This window comes from Myotis nattereri, assembly GCF_964212035.1.
Source record: "Myotis nattereri genome assembly, chromosome: 5".
Taxonomy (NCBI): domain Eukaryota; kingdom Metazoa; phylum Chordata; class Mammalia; order Chiroptera; family Vespertilionidae; genus Myotis; species Myotis nattereri.
This window is the reverse complement of record NC_138080.1, coordinates 89,856,019-89,870,447: the sequence shown is the minus strand read 5'-3', so window position 1 is coordinate 89,870,447 and position 14,429 is coordinate 89,856,019. Positions and strand designations below refer to the sequence as shown.

The 14,429-nt window shown below is 57.8% G+C and overlaps 1 protein-coding gene across 1 annotated transcript in view; it reads right to left on the bottom strand.

Moving 5' to 3' along the window:
* Positions 1-599: 599 nt before the first annotated feature.
* The window catches only part of TCOF1 (treacle ribosome biogenesis factor 1), a 30,816-nt gene continuing 16,986 nt past the window's right edge, over positions 600-14,429 (bottom strand). The window contains exons 17-26 of the mRNA XM_081092914.1: positions 10,282-10,447; positions 8,894-9,015; positions 7,371-7,484; positions 6,820-7,063; positions 6,266-6,348; positions 5,331-5,511; positions 3,238-3,729; positions 2,153-2,250; positions 1,731-1,774; positions 600-1,027 (exon numbers count right to left, since the gene is read on the bottom strand). Coding sequence (XP_080949040.1) covers positions 1,748-1,774; positions 2,153-2,250; positions 3,238-3,729; positions 5,331-5,511; positions 6,266-6,348; positions 6,820-7,063; positions 7,371-7,484; positions 8,894-9,015; positions 10,282-10,447 — 1,527 coding nt within the window. The 3' untranslated portion in view covers positions 600-1,027; positions 1,731-1,747. The remainder of the gene's footprint in view (positions 1,028-1,730; positions 1,775-2,152; positions 2,251-3,237; positions 3,730-5,330; positions 5,512-6,265; positions 6,349-6,819; positions 7,064-7,370; positions 7,485-8,893; positions 9,016-10,281; positions 10,448-14,429) is intronic.

Sequence of the window (14,429 nt, the reverse complement as noted above, 5' to 3'; positions counted from 1 at the left end):
CTGCCAGCCCCTTGCTGTCTTTAGCAGGCGGCTAAAACCACTGAAGGGAAATCTCCCAGCCCCACATGTTCACTGCTGGGCCCTGGGAAGTGGGCCCTGGCACTGCTGGCCATCAAGTCCTGGAGACCCTGACCTGTCTTTCAGTTTATCTACTCCTTGCTTTCCTTATTTCAGAAGCTTTGTTACCTGGATACAAGGGCAACTCAGTCCTAACTGGTTTTCTGTTCCTACTGTGCCCGCCACAGCCATTCTCCACCAGGTACCTCAAAAGGGCCTGCCCACAACTCCAGTCCTAACTGAACTTCAAAAGGTGGCTTAGAAAGCCCCCCTTCCATTTCCTGCCTTCTGGGTATTTGTCTGGCCTACCCCAGGACCTGGCAACCAACCATGGCCATGCTTGCGCTCCCTCTTAGCTATGCCACCTCCTCCAGGAAGCCCCCCCACCAGTTTAGTACCAGGTACTTAACTGAGGCAAACTGTCCCACTCAGCACAGCATCCCGGAACCTCAACATGTAGTCAAGAACAAATCCTGAGCAATGGTTTGTTCACCTCCAAGTGTCAGCCAGACTCCCAAGAATAAGTCAATTGCAAAATGTTTGCCCCAGGTGCACTGCAACTTGCACCTTTCCTTCAAGTCTTTTATTTTCTGAGTTCTTACAAAAACACGAAACAGGAAAAAACTGACAAAAGGAGGACAAACCCTCAGTATTAGCCAGGGACCAGGGCCGTGGGAGGAGCGGGAGGCTGGGCCTCACTGGGTCTGCAGGGTAAAGGGGTGGAAGGTCCTGAGGCCTCTGGGCATGTTGGGTCTGAGGAGGGAGGGGCATGTCACTTAAAAATATATATATTTATGTATATATATACTGTACACATCTATACGAAGTGTCCTGTGTCAGGACGGAAGTCAGGTGCGGGGTCAGCGAGTGGAGGTCTCGGAACTGGGCACACTCCCTCCTCCTCCTTGGACCAACCTCTGCAGGGCTTGTGGGCTGGGCCAGCACCGACTCTGTGGCTGGCCATCTTCTTCTGGGGAGGAAGGGGAAATTAAACATTCGTTCCAACCCATGGGGAAGGAAACACATCTAGATGGAAGATTTCCTGACTTTTTCTGCACCAAGGAGAATCAGATCAATTCAAAACCTGGCATCCAGATGCAGAGGACAGGCATTAACTACCTACAGAGGACACAGCACTGGTCACGCCCTGAGAAGTGGGCTGAGTGCTTGAGTGCCTAACTTCCCTTACGCCTGCCATCAGCCCAGGCAGGCACTTACAGCAGGTGTGGGGCTGCTGGGCCTGTCAGCACGGAACACGTTATCCCTTCCCCACCACCCGGGAAGCACAGGCCCATCGAATGGCTCCTCTCGGGGAAACCACCTTCTTTCCCTTGAGCAAATGCCCTCAAATTAATGATTACAAGGAAAAGGAAGTGGACTGCAGGGAGGGAGAGAGGAGCTCAAGCCTTACCCTCATCCACAAAGAGGCGCCATCCCAGTGCCCATCTCCTAGGGCATGTGCAGTGTCTGCACCCAGGGAGCACCAGGTGCCGGCCACTGACCGTGAGTGACAGAATCTCTTTCTCCACCCTTCCCTGTGGGGCCCACCTCCCAGGTCCTGCCTGGCTCCTGGGGACCACGGCAATGCTGGAGCTCCCCTCACTCCAGCCCCCATCCCCCCGCCCTCTCCAGGGGTCAGATGCTCAGCAAGGGTCCCGGGCCAGGAAGTGTACCTGCTGTCTTGTGCTCCTCAGACAGGCTGCTGCTCTGCCTTCTTCTGTGAGAAGAGAAGGTGAGAGACTCCTGTACCTGTCAGCCTCCTGTACCTGGGGCACGCTTCCTCTCCTACCTGGGACCTGTGACAGCCTCCCTGTGCCCTGGGGCTTCCTCCCTTCACCAGCCACAGGACATCCTTCTACCTCAGACAGGGCAGAGGGTCACTTCCATGACTTCCACACAGACCTGTCCCTCCTCGGGGGGCTCTACTCTAGAGTCACAACTCACCCCTGCAACTTCCCGCCCATGGAGGTGGGCAGGACCCTGGTCTAGCTCCCACCCTGTCACCTGCCATGCACAGGATGGGGCTCATCACATTGCCCCTGGGGACGAGGTTAGGTCCCTTTTCTGGCCTGAAACCCCCAGGAACTCACTCTACCTTTTTCTTCTTTTTCTTCTGTATTTGTGAGTCAGGGTCTTTGGTTGAGGCCTTTTTGGCTTTCTTCTTCTTTTCCTTTTTTTCTTTGTCTTTTTTTTCTAAGGGAAGAAAGTAAACTTCCTAAATAACAGATGTTAAGTGTTGGGACCAATGTCGGGAGACACGCAGGGCAGGTCTCCAGGGATCCTAGGAGCCCCTCCTCCTGCAGTTGGGTCTCCAGCTCTCCCCCCACCCTGGGGAACCATGAAAACAGGCCCTCAGGCCTATGACCACCTGCCCTGGCCTCATAATTTCTGCCTCACCTATGGAACACCTGGAGTATTACTACTTTCCTTTAACTTACTTTACACATTTATTTAAGACTAAAGGCTTGATGCATGAAATTCGTGCAAGAGTAGGCCTTCCTTCCCCTGGCTGCCGGCACCCACTTCCCTCGTCCGGAAGGACATCTGGTCTAATTAGCATATTGCACTTTTATTATTATAGAGGCCCAGTGCACGAAATTCGTGCATGGGGGCGTCCCTCAGCCCAGCCTGCACCCTCCCCAATCTGGGACATCCCCCTTGCAATCCAGGATTGCTGGCTCCTAACTGCTCACCTGCCTGCCTGATTGCCCCTAACTGCCGTTGCCTCGGCCCCCGCCACCATGGCTGTGTCCAGAAGGACGTCCGATCTATCTGGTCTAATTAGCATATTACTCTTTTATTAGTATAGATACTCTCTATGGAAAATGGGAATGCAGTATCACCTATTACACAGGGTTAAATGAGGTCCCACCACATGCAGTCTGGCACAGAGCTCACAGGGAGCTGTGGTCTAGGAGCGCGGACCTGAGAAGCCTGAAGCTGAAGGAGCACTGAGCACTGTGTGGAGCAGGCCCCGCCCTGGAGCGCTGGGTCTCCCTGCCATGGGCCCAGGCGCTCAGGGGTCACTCTGGCTTTGTCAATAGCTGCCCCCCATGACCCTGGACAATCTTCATCCTCCCCCTTCTGTGCTGGCTGAGGGCCCGTCCCGCCCGTGTGGTGACCGACAGCCCTCAGCACAGGGCTGGGCAAGCGCGATCCAGGCTGTGGACAGACACTTACTCTTGTCAGATTTTTTTTTCTCCTTGTTCTTTGGGTTGGCTTGGCCTCCACCCTCAACCATCACCATCTCTGGCTCCCCTTCTGGCTTGTCCTTCTCCTTGCTGCCACCACTTGCTGTGTCTCTCTTCGATTTCCCTTGGGTAGTACTGGGGGCCTTTTCGGAGGAAGCAGCACCCTCCCCGCCTCCCCCGGCCGCCAGCTTCTTCTTCTTCTTGCTCTTGGGGGCCCTGGCTGCTGCCTGCTCTCCCGACAGCTTCCGCTTGTGGCTCTTCTTGCTGCCCTCCTTGGCGGCGCCCGCGGCCTTCTTCCTCTCCTGCTCCAGCAGCTCCGCCAGGACCTTCACCACCGAGGCCTGGACCTGGGCCTCGCTCAGGGGCCAGGGCTCACTCAGGAGCCGCCGGGCGATGTCGCTGTGCAGGGCCAGCGTCGAGGCTTCGGGGCTCCCGGCCCCCTTCCCGGGCTTCTGAGGTGTGGTGCTGGCCTCTCTTCTGCCTGTGGGGAGAGGATGTGTGACATGGACCTGCGGGACCGGGAAACAGTCCTCTCACGGTACAAGAGCCAGGGGGGTCCGAGGTCATTCTGGCCACATCTTCCTCCCACCTTCCACCTTAGAGCTCTTTTCTGTCTCCTCACACTGAAATCTCAAGTTCAGGCTGGGAACTGACCAGGAATCCAGAGTGTTAGTGAAAGGCCTGGAATCTATCAACACAATGAAGGTCAGACAGGAGTCCAGAGCCCGGAGGCAGGAGACTGGGCTCTGGGTCTGCCTCCCACTGACTAGCTGTGTGGCCCTGCTCCTCCCAGTCTGTTTCTGTGTTTGTAAAATGAGGGGTTGGGTGAACAGCAAGGTCCCCATATTCTGAACTGTAGATCCACATAAATTCGACGGCTGTGCACCCGTTCAGCTCACACCCCTCTATTCACACAGTGGGCCCACCCCTTGCCTGTCCAGGACCCTGTGGTGTGCACACGTGGTGTTGATCAGCAGGTTGACCGGCTGCCAGTGACTTCTGGAGCAGCCTTTGTTTAGAATTTCCCACGCCTCTGCTCTCCTTTGATAACTGTGCTGACGTGTGAAAATGGAAACCTCCACAGCCCCTCTAAAATGCCGTCCGCCCCCAGAGAGATCGCCGAGGAAGAAAGTGAGCAACGCTGCTCTGCTCCCCGGCACCAGTCTGTGGGACACCAGCACTGCCCCCGCACTACCCCTCCCCCCTACTTCCCAGGTGACTGGCAGGTCTGGACTCGGTTCCGGTTCCGGGCCTCAGAGGTGTTCAGTGGCTGGGCTGCTCCCTGTGGCGTGCAGTGGGGCCTGAAGCAGCTCTTGGTCCAGAGCATTGCACCAGCCAAGCGTCCAGGACAGACAGAGGCCCAGTTCAGTCCTCTGGTGCTTAGCAAGGGCACGAGTCGGGCAGAGGGGAAACTGAGGCGGGCTCAGTGGGCCGTGGAGACCTCCTCCCCCACAGCCTACTTCCCGGCTCTCTGTTTACAAACACCCAGAACATCGAGGCGGGGGACCCTGTGCGCTGTCCCAGGTGCGCCCACCTGCGATCCCTGTCCCTCGGCTCTGGCAGAGTCGGGGGCGGCACATGACTACTTTCTACGTGTGCCACACCTTGACACCGACTGGATGCATCGACCCTGCCCCGTGTGGTTGGTTAGGACAGAGGCCCAGCAGGGCCAGGGGCCGTCTGAGGCTTTAGAGTCAGCCCGCTGCCCGGCGTCTTCGCCACGCGCCAGAGATTTCCCAAGTGCGCCTCTGCCTTTCCTTTGGGCTCCCAGACGCCCTAGACCCCACACCATGAGCCATTTGTTAGGAAGAAAAGTCAACAGGGTCGGCCACAGAGAGCCCAGTCCTATACTCCACCAGCCAAGGTGCACTTCCTCTAAGACAGGTGGCCTGCCAGGTGCACCAGCAGCCACAGGGGTGATGACCAGAGGAGCCAGGCACCTGGGCATGGCCCTACACTTCGATGAGCACCAGGCCTGGAGAGACAGGACCACGCTGGTGAGACTGTTTCTGAGGGAGGGAAAGGAGGCCATTGCCTGCCCCTCCCTGTCCTGCTGTGTCCCTCCTGCTGCCCTGGACTCACCTGTTTTAGGGGATGTGGTGCCTGGTGCTTGTTGGGGCTCCACTTTCCGCTTGCCGTCCAGGGCATCTTTGGTGGCCAAAGCAGCGGAAACCAAGGGGTTGGGGTCTGGTTTGGGAGTGGCCTTTGCAGCCTGGGAATTGGCTGGAGTCAGCCCAAGGGGCACATGACCTGAGAGGAGAGACTGAAGAAGCCCAGTGTGAAAGGGGCTGGGACCCCATCCCAGCCCAGGGAGCATGGCCTGCTGGGAAGGAACCAGCCCAGGGACCCCATCTCAGCCCCGGAGCAGGGCCTGCTGGGAAGGAACCAGCCCAGGGACCCCCATCTCAGCCCCGGAGCAGGGCCTGCTGGGAAGGAACCAGCCCAGGCATCCCCATCTCAGCCCCGGAGCAGGGCCTGCTGGGAAGGAACCAGCCCAGGGACCCCATCTCAGCCCCGGAGCAGGGCCTGCTGGGAAGGAACCAGTCCAGGGACCCCATCTCAGCCCCGGGAGCAGGGCATGCTGGGAAGGAACCAGTCCAGGGACCCCCAAGATTGGGTCAGCCCTACTGGGCTGGTGGTGGGGACGTCAGCCCTTTGTGCATACTTCCTGTGCTATTTTAATTAATATATATCTTAAGCAGGCACATTTAAAAAGGAAAATTCTTATTACTAATGCAAATGGAAAATCACTAGCGCCTCCCATGTGCAGATGATAACCTTAAAATAATCCCATCTGCTAAAGAACGTTTTTATCTGGGAATCACCTAACATCAAGGTGAGCCCTTTCTATAGACTCCGAGTCAGCTCCTCAGCCTTCATGCTGATATGGGCTTTGGGGAAACACCCTGGCTCCACAGCAGGGCCCTGCCCAGGGTCCTTGTGAAGAGGAGGGCCCAGCCCTCTGACCTGGGGCTCCTGGCCTAGGACCCCGATGTTGCCAGCCCCCCTGCTGTTACCTGGGAAGGCTCTACCACCTCATCCTCGCTGGACTCTGCTGGGGTTTCCTCCACCAAGGTCTCATTCCCAGAGGGCACTGGGCCTATGGAGAAGTATAGGTATCCTGTTGGGAGCCTCAGGTACGCCCCCTGCCAGCTGGGCAGGGCAGAGCCTTTCAGGGAGGCGCCTGGGATGACCGGGTCCCCGCCTCACCCTCCCATCTGTGGTCATGGCATTCCAGGTGAGACACCTGAACGCCAAGCGTTTCCATTCTAGTCGGTGAGGCCGGCACGCTGCTCTGCTGCTCAGCTGGCCTTGGGATTATGGTGGGGTCAGTTATGGGAGCCTGATTCCAAAAAGTCGGGAGTGATCAAACAGCAGCATCAGGGGCCTTTGACAGAGTTTGGACCAACTTCCTCAAGGGGCTGGGGAAGGGGAAACAGCCCAGCCTGGGACGATAGGCCAAGGTGGCAGAACCAGTGGAGATACAGAGCCACGGCCTGAGCCTCGGGCTCCACCCAGCTACCTCTCCCCTGCTCCAGGCCCACCCAGCCTTTCCCTCCCCGATCCTCACCCAGCCTGTGGGCCAGCGGGGCTGCCTGGGGCCTCTTCGCATCCTCCTCGCTCCCTGAAGAGCTGCTGCTGCTGTCGCTATCACCTGAGGTCCCAGAGGCCTTGGCTTTGGGGCGTCCCAAGGGAGGGGCTGTGGCCCGCCGGACTGCAGGAACCTTGGGCTTTTTGGGCTTGTTGGTCACTCCTGCTTTCACGGGGGTGCTCTGGGGACTCGCCACAGGGAGTGAGCCTAGGGCACCGTCAATCTAATTTGATGAAAGGAGAAAGTGGGAGGAAAGTTAGGGGAAATGAGATCTGATCTCACTGAGCACCTCAGCTAAGAACCAGGCACCATGCTGGTTGCTTCGCACAAGCCTCATTCCATCCTCCCCCAGCTCTCAGCCAGGCGGCCCTGGCCTGGTAGGCAAGCGAGCATGTGCTCAGGTCACAGGGCCGATGGGTGATGATGCTGGGACTTGAGTCTCTGCCTGGGCCTCCCTTCTACCCTCTGTGGTCTTTGATTACTGTCCGCTCCAGGGTAGGGCCTGGACCCCTGGGGGTTCCCCAGCTCACCCCACTTGAAGACAGGGTTCTGGCAGCAGGAGGCTGGGGCTCACTGGCTTTCTGGGCAAGGACCTTCAGGGCGGCCTGGGTCAGCGGGAGGTTAGCCAGGTTCCTCTTTGTCACCTGTGGACAGCCAAAGGCAGCCCTGAGACCCCTGGGTTCTCAGGTATCATCTCTGCCAAGCCCTGAGCAGACCCCATCTTGCTAGGGTGGGAGAAGACCTGTATCTGCAAGGAGCCATGGGACTGGAGTAGGGACTGAGGGGTGGTCCAAGGGGCCCTGCCACTGCCTGGGCAGGAAATGGTGCCAGGCTCTGGGTTATGAGCCAATCACATCATTCTCAGAGGGTTCAAGAACATTCCCAGCCCCCACCAGCCAATCTGAGCTCCACTGGGACAAGTCTCTAGTCTGGTGGCCGGAACTGCCTCCCCAACAGTCTCCCTCAGGCCACTCCTGCTTTCCACACCCACCAGCAATAGGGAGAGAGAACTAAGAGAACTGGGGGTGACTCCTCCGCGGCTGTGCAGCCCTCACCTCACACGACTTCCTCAGCTCTGACCTCCGCGCACTTCCCCAGAGGGTCCCTGCAGCTGGGTTTCCCTGCCTGGAGTGGACCCCAGCTCGCTGGCCAGGCTGCTCCTCCTGCGTCCACATCACCTCCTCGGGGAGGCCATCCCTGCCCATCCTTTCTAAAGCAGCTCCCCCCACTATTCTCGTCACTATTGTTTCCTGCGAAGCACCCACCAGTTCGTGAGTGCTCTATTTTTGGTTTCCTTTGTTAGTGGCTGCCACCCCACTCACTTGGGAACTCCCCAGGGCAGGCACCTCTTGTTCCTGCTGCACCCCCCATGCCTGGAAGACAGATACTCAGCACCATCTGCTGGTCAAATGGCCAAATGGATGCAGTGACCACAGCCCAGACACCCGTCCAGCTGTGGTGAGCCCTCTGAGCTGGGGGTCCCAACTCCTGCTCCGGCCTCCCCCACCTCTCTCCTGTCCTCTCAGAAAGGAAGAGTGAGGAAACGGAAAAACCAACGGGTATGGCCCACAGAGCAATGCCTGGGAGCCAGCAGACCTGGGCTCTGGCCCTGCCCCATCACCAGAACAGTGAGCATGAGCTCCACCTGCCAGCACTTAGATCCAGGCAAGGACCAAACAAAAACACACTGAAACGGTGGAGGCTGGAAGTTTAAGTCACCAGCACGCCCACTGAGAGAGGCGGCTTCTGTTCACAGCATCTCAAAACTGGGAGGAAAAACCAGAACGAGCTGACAGGGCCTCTCGGGGCAGCAGTGCTCTGCCCGGTGCCACTTTCCAAGATTACTCCTCCTGACCACCCCCAGGTGCTCGGGAGCTCCGATGGGTGTAGCCAGAGGCCAGGAACCCGCTGGCTGCGAAGAGCAGCTACTCCTGGCGGTGGGGGTGGGTGAGAGCACCTGCAGCCCTGCTAGCAGCATGTGTGGGCACGTGGGGGGAGGGCAGGGAGCCCCCCACCCTGCTGGTCTGCAAGGCCTCCCTTGTCTGCCACATACCTGAGTGGCAGGTGCCTCCTGCTTCTTGCTTTTTGTCACCCGACTGAACACCTCACTGCTGTTGGCCCCAAGGGCTGCCCTTGGGTGGGCCATGGGCATGATCACTGCGTTGGTTCTAATGGCTGGAATGGAGGGGAATGGAGTGCACGTTAGGTCACAGAAGCCCCATGGCCTCCCCAGCTGTGGCTGTGGCAACACCCAGTTCATCAGCCCTTCCCGGGGACGAGGTGTGGTGCCCAGGGTGTATGCAGCAGGGGCCTGTGCCATGCCTTCCCCAAGGCCTCTAGGCAGGAACTGTCACGCTGTCCGTGCTCCAAGGCTCTGGAGGTCACGTGGCTGCTGGGACAGTGACCCCGGCTCTCCCCAGCCCCTCCCAACACTCTAGTTCTCGTGATGTTCTCCCCAGCCGGCCGGCTGCCAAACGAGACTCTCCGTGTATTTAACACAGTCTCATGAAAACCACCGTGGTCACCTGCAAAGGCTCCGGTACACGACCCTCGCTGTAGGACTACGTATAAACGCTTCAACGGCCCCAACAAAAGCCCTGGCTTCCTCCAATGTGGCACTGGCTAAATAAACTGTGGCATGCCACCCAAAGGACTGCTTTGTAGCCAGAGGGGATCACGCTGTAAATGTGTAATGCCACAATATTGTCAATTAAAGATTACCGAGCATACGTACAGCATGGTCTCACTAAAACACACAGGTATAGCTTAGGTTTTCGCCAATTTAACAGCTGTAAAATGTTAACAGTAATTATTCCAGGCAGTGGGATTATGTATAGGTAAGTTTTTCCTTTGGTGCTAGTCTGCATTTCTTAATTAGCCTCCCAAAATTAGGCATTAATATCCTCATTAAAAAGCATCATAAAAACATTTATTAACCATTTTCCTGCTATCACTGGTAGAGCACAGGTTGCAAACATCAAAGAAATCCCAGATGTGGTCCTGTCTCCCACTGACAGATGGAATCTTCCCTGCAATGTCTGTTTAGGGATCACCTAACCCCCTTTACATGCCATCAGGAACGGGAGGCTCACTACCTCTCGTAGCCCTTTTCATGTTCAGGCAGTCAGCTGTGACAAAACTCTTCCTTAGACTATGGAGAAACCTGGTCCCTGCTGCCCATAGCCTCTGGCCTGGGTTCTAGCCTTGGAGCCGGTACAGTGAAGCCCTGGCAAATCTTTCTCCTGAGCAGTCCCTCATCGAGGTGAGCCAAGGCAGTGCTCACAGACATTGCTTGCCCTGAGGCCCTCCTGACCAACAACGTGCTCTGTGGCCCTGCCAGCATCCGCTCCCCTCTGGGCATGTGCAGGCAGCCGCTGGCAGCTGAGCCCAGCCCGGCCGTTGCAGCACGGGATTCGGCCCTTGGTGGCGGGCCATGCTCACCGGGAGTCAAGCACTGCGTAGCGGGGATCACATCCTCATCCTCGCTCTCGGACGAGGAGCTCCTGGCCTTCCTTGGGGCACTTGCAGCCTGGGTGGGCACAGGGGTAGCAGGCTGACCAGCTGGACTACGATTAGGGTCGACAAAAATCAGAGGGGTTTTAATCACCTTAAAAAACAAAAACAAGAACATCCCCCCAGTGATTAAAGGCTGGGCCAGGGGGAGGGAAAGATGGGGCGGGGAAGGGTTTGACAAGGCAAGGGGGTCCTGAGAGCTCAGGGCAGCCAGACAGGGGCTGTTCCCCCGGGCACTCGCAGCTCCCCGAGCCCGCGCACCTGCTAAGACCCAACACAGCACCTCACAGCTCACAGGAGCCCCTCCAACCCTCACAACGAACCCCTGAGGTCAGTAAGATTAGCTCCGCAAGTCCTGAGAGGGCAAGAGAGTTGCCTGCTGAACGGACACAATATACATCCACCTGGGGAGTGGCTCCGTCTGCTGGTCCCACCCACATGTGGATGCAGCCGCTGAGATGGGACCAGGACGCAGCAACCCAGCTCCATCGCCCAGCAGTTTCAACAAATACACGGCACGGGGGAAGAACGCCCGGTGACACGGAGAAGACCACACGAGGGAGTGCCCTCATCTGGACCCACAACATGAAAATATCGGCCATGAGACATGTGGGAAACGGCGCGACGGGCAGGTCCCTTTCCAGGTGCGACATTAATGGTGGTTGTGCCTTAAAGGACCAACTACGTGGAGGGTTTGGATGAAACGGGCAGGGAGGGTATGTGCGGGTTCTTCAGTTCGTCTATCTGTGGGTGCGCTTTCTATTTTCCAGTTAAGACATTAAAGAAAAACCAGCAGCAGCTGTGCCCTGGTCCCCTGCGGACTAGCCTGGGACGCAGCGCTGGCGACTGTGACCACGGCAGGCGCTGCACCGGCAGCCCCGAGCCGGGGAGTGGGGAGCCTGCTTCCCATTCCCCAGAGATCAGGTCTGGCCCGAGTTCTGCTTTCTCTCTGGCCAGTGGGGAGACCAGGAGGGACCTTCCGAGGTCACAGTTGGGGACCCAGGTCTCCTCCAGGAACCACCTGCCCACCTCCCCGAGCCTGACTCCACGCCTCAGCCCCAGGGTGCTGTGGGAGAGGAAAAGTGAAAAGAAAGCAGAAAGGCACCGCCCGAGGGGGGAGCTCTGCTGGGCTCAGGCCCTTCCTACCCCTGCCAACAGCCTCCCCCGCGGCTGCTCTGCTCTGATCTGCCACTTCCAGAGCCTGCCTGCCCACGTGATGGAAGGGAGAGGACGGGAAGTGGGAGAAGGCTTACAGTTGAGGGAGGGAATCTATATATATGTGAGAAGACAGAGGAACAGATTGTTGAGGACGCAGAGAGGCAACGAACCCACCGAGGCAAACAATAGCGTCTGGGATGTTAAAAGCAGCTCAGCAGCAAACGCCGCCTCCTCCTTGTTCCACTTGCCCACGCCACCTGCGCGCCCCCCCCCGCCCCCCCCCCCCCCCCGCCCCAGCTTCAGACGGTGACCCTACCTCTGCCATGACCTCACTGTGTGGCCAAGCCCCGAGCTCTGTGCCTCAGTTTCCCACCTGTTGGAAGGGCTGTTAGGAAAGTCAGCCTGCGTCCACTCACCAGAGGGGCACCATGCACACGGGGTGATGAGGGTGGTTGGAAGAGGCTCATGGGAAGGTGAAGCAGCCTGAACATTTGGCTGTGCCTCCACATAGACGCCGGGAGGTAAGGACCCGGCGGGAACAAAGAGACTCCCGTCCCACTGCAGGGTCTACCGTCTGCAGAACCAAACCTGCGGGCAGTGCCCACCACCTCGTGTCGGAGCCGGGCCCGGGCCCATCACAACCATGCCCTCATCCTAGGCTGGGCAGAGCGGGGTGGGGGGAGCCGAGTAGCACATGCCGGCACCCATGGTGGCAGGGCTCGAGTGCAGCTCTTCTCCGGAGCCTCTCAGAACGGTCTGGGGTGGTTAACCGACCCCGGGCAGCCCCATCCCAGGGACCGAGACATCCCACTTGCTGGGAATGTGGCGCGGAGCCTCCACGTTCACGAGCCCCAGGGACTCCCTCCCAGGGGTCAAGGAGACTGAGGCTCAGAGAGGGAAGGGGCGCACACAGGATGACCTGCAAACCGGGCGAGAACCGGGACTGGCAGTCCTTCAGGGGCCAGGCGTGAGCTCCTTCCCAGACCAACCAGCTAAGCCTGTGCTTTAACACCCTCATTTCGTTTCTTTCGGGTCTTTCTTTTCTCTCTGCTCAATCTGAAACTTTGAGGGCTGGGCCTATGTCTTTTATTTGGGCAGCTAGGCCAAGCCCCGGCACAGACTGTGGCTGGGTTACTGCCAGCACAACGGGCTAAGCCACAGACCACCCGCTGGAGTCTCTCTCTAAGCTAGAGGGGGGACACTGAGGCACAGTGAGGGGGAATGGAGCCACAATCCTCTCTCCACCTCCCAGCCTGGGGCTCTGCCCACCACTCTGGCATCAATCCCTTTCCTCTATTGATGGGCTAATAATAAAAACAGAGCAAAACTTGTCCATAGAGAAGTACTTGGTAACAGCATAATAACGATAATAATCATAATTAGTGAGCTGGGGATTAGGAGCAAAAATCCCCTAGTTTGGAGGAGGCAGCCGGGTCCCCAGGCTGTGCCTTTCCCCCCGAATCCTCCTGGGGACTGCACAGACTGCTGACTATTCTCCTTTTTTCATAGGGACTCCAGAATCTTCAGGACCAACGTACCAATTAAATGTTTCAGTTTAAGCACGATGTTCATTTTAATTGTGTTAGTCTGCCCCCGCAGAAGGGCGAAGCGGCCCCTTCCCTCCCTCCCAGCTGTTTAGATTCTTGGGGAGGAGGCAGCCTCCTAGAGGCTCCGCAGAGCAGAGGGCAGCCCCAGCCCCTCTGCTCCTTCCCTGGAGGGCAGTGTCGAGGCAGGACCGGGAGCGGGCCAGAGTGGGGTGGGCCTGGTTCCAACACCAGGTCTGTCCACTTGTTTTCAGCCATGTCACCCTGGGGCAGTTCAATTGCTTTCTCTGAGCCTCATTCTTTCCTCCTTAAAATGGGAATAATGGAAGGAACTATCCTCACAGGCTGGTTGTGGGGATTAAACAGAATATGCAAGTCTGTGGCTTAGGACAGAGCCTGCTGCACAGGTGACCCAAGAATGCTAGTTGTAATTCAGAGTTATATTCTGTAATTAGGTATTGAGTGGGCCCATCACTGGGGTGCAAGCAGCACCTGACCTTACTGATTAGCATGTGGTCTGACATGTAAGGGGAGAAGGGCAGAGACCCTATGGTCTGGGCCAGTGGTCGGCAAACTGCGGCTCGCGAGCCACATGCGGCTCTTTGGCCCCTTGAGTGTGGCTCTTCCACAAAATACCATGTGCGGGCGCGCATGTACAGGGCGACTGAAACTTTGTGGCCCATGCGCAGAAGTTGGTATTTTGTGGAAGAGCCACCCTCAAGGGGCCAAAGAGCTGCATGTGGCTCGCGAGCCGCAGTTTGCCAACCACTGGTCTGGGCGATGCAGAAATCTAGCACTGAGGGGCCTGGCAGGAGCTTCCAGGAGCTTGGGGCTGGAGGAGGATGAAGGGCGGTGTATCTGCCAGAGGCCTGGGCTCCACAGAGAAGCTTGGCCACCAGCCCAGCAGGCTTGGGCCTGAGTTGGGGAGACAGGTGGGCTTGGTCTGCCCTTGGGGCACAATCTGGGGAGGATGACCGCAGCAGCAGAGCACGTGAAGATGAGCCTCAGGTGCCTGAGCGGCTCTCAGGCCAGGCCCTGGGATTCCAAGAAGCCCCACAGAGACTTCCAGTCCCAATAGGAGGCAGGGGTACTCGGGGAGCCGAGGACTGGTGTTTGCCCTTCCTCAGCTTTTCTTTTTTAATTGATTTCAGAGAGTAAGGGAGAGGTGGAGAGATAGAAACATCAAGGATGAGAATCACTGATTGGCTGCCTTCTGGGGATCGAGCTCACAACCCGGGCAGGTGCCCTAACAGGGAATCAAACCGTAACCTCCTGGTTCAAAGGTCGACACTCAACCACTGAGCCACACCACACGGGCCTTTCCTTAGCTTCTTATGGGCCACGAGGATTTCAGGAAATCAACTTGTAGGGCCT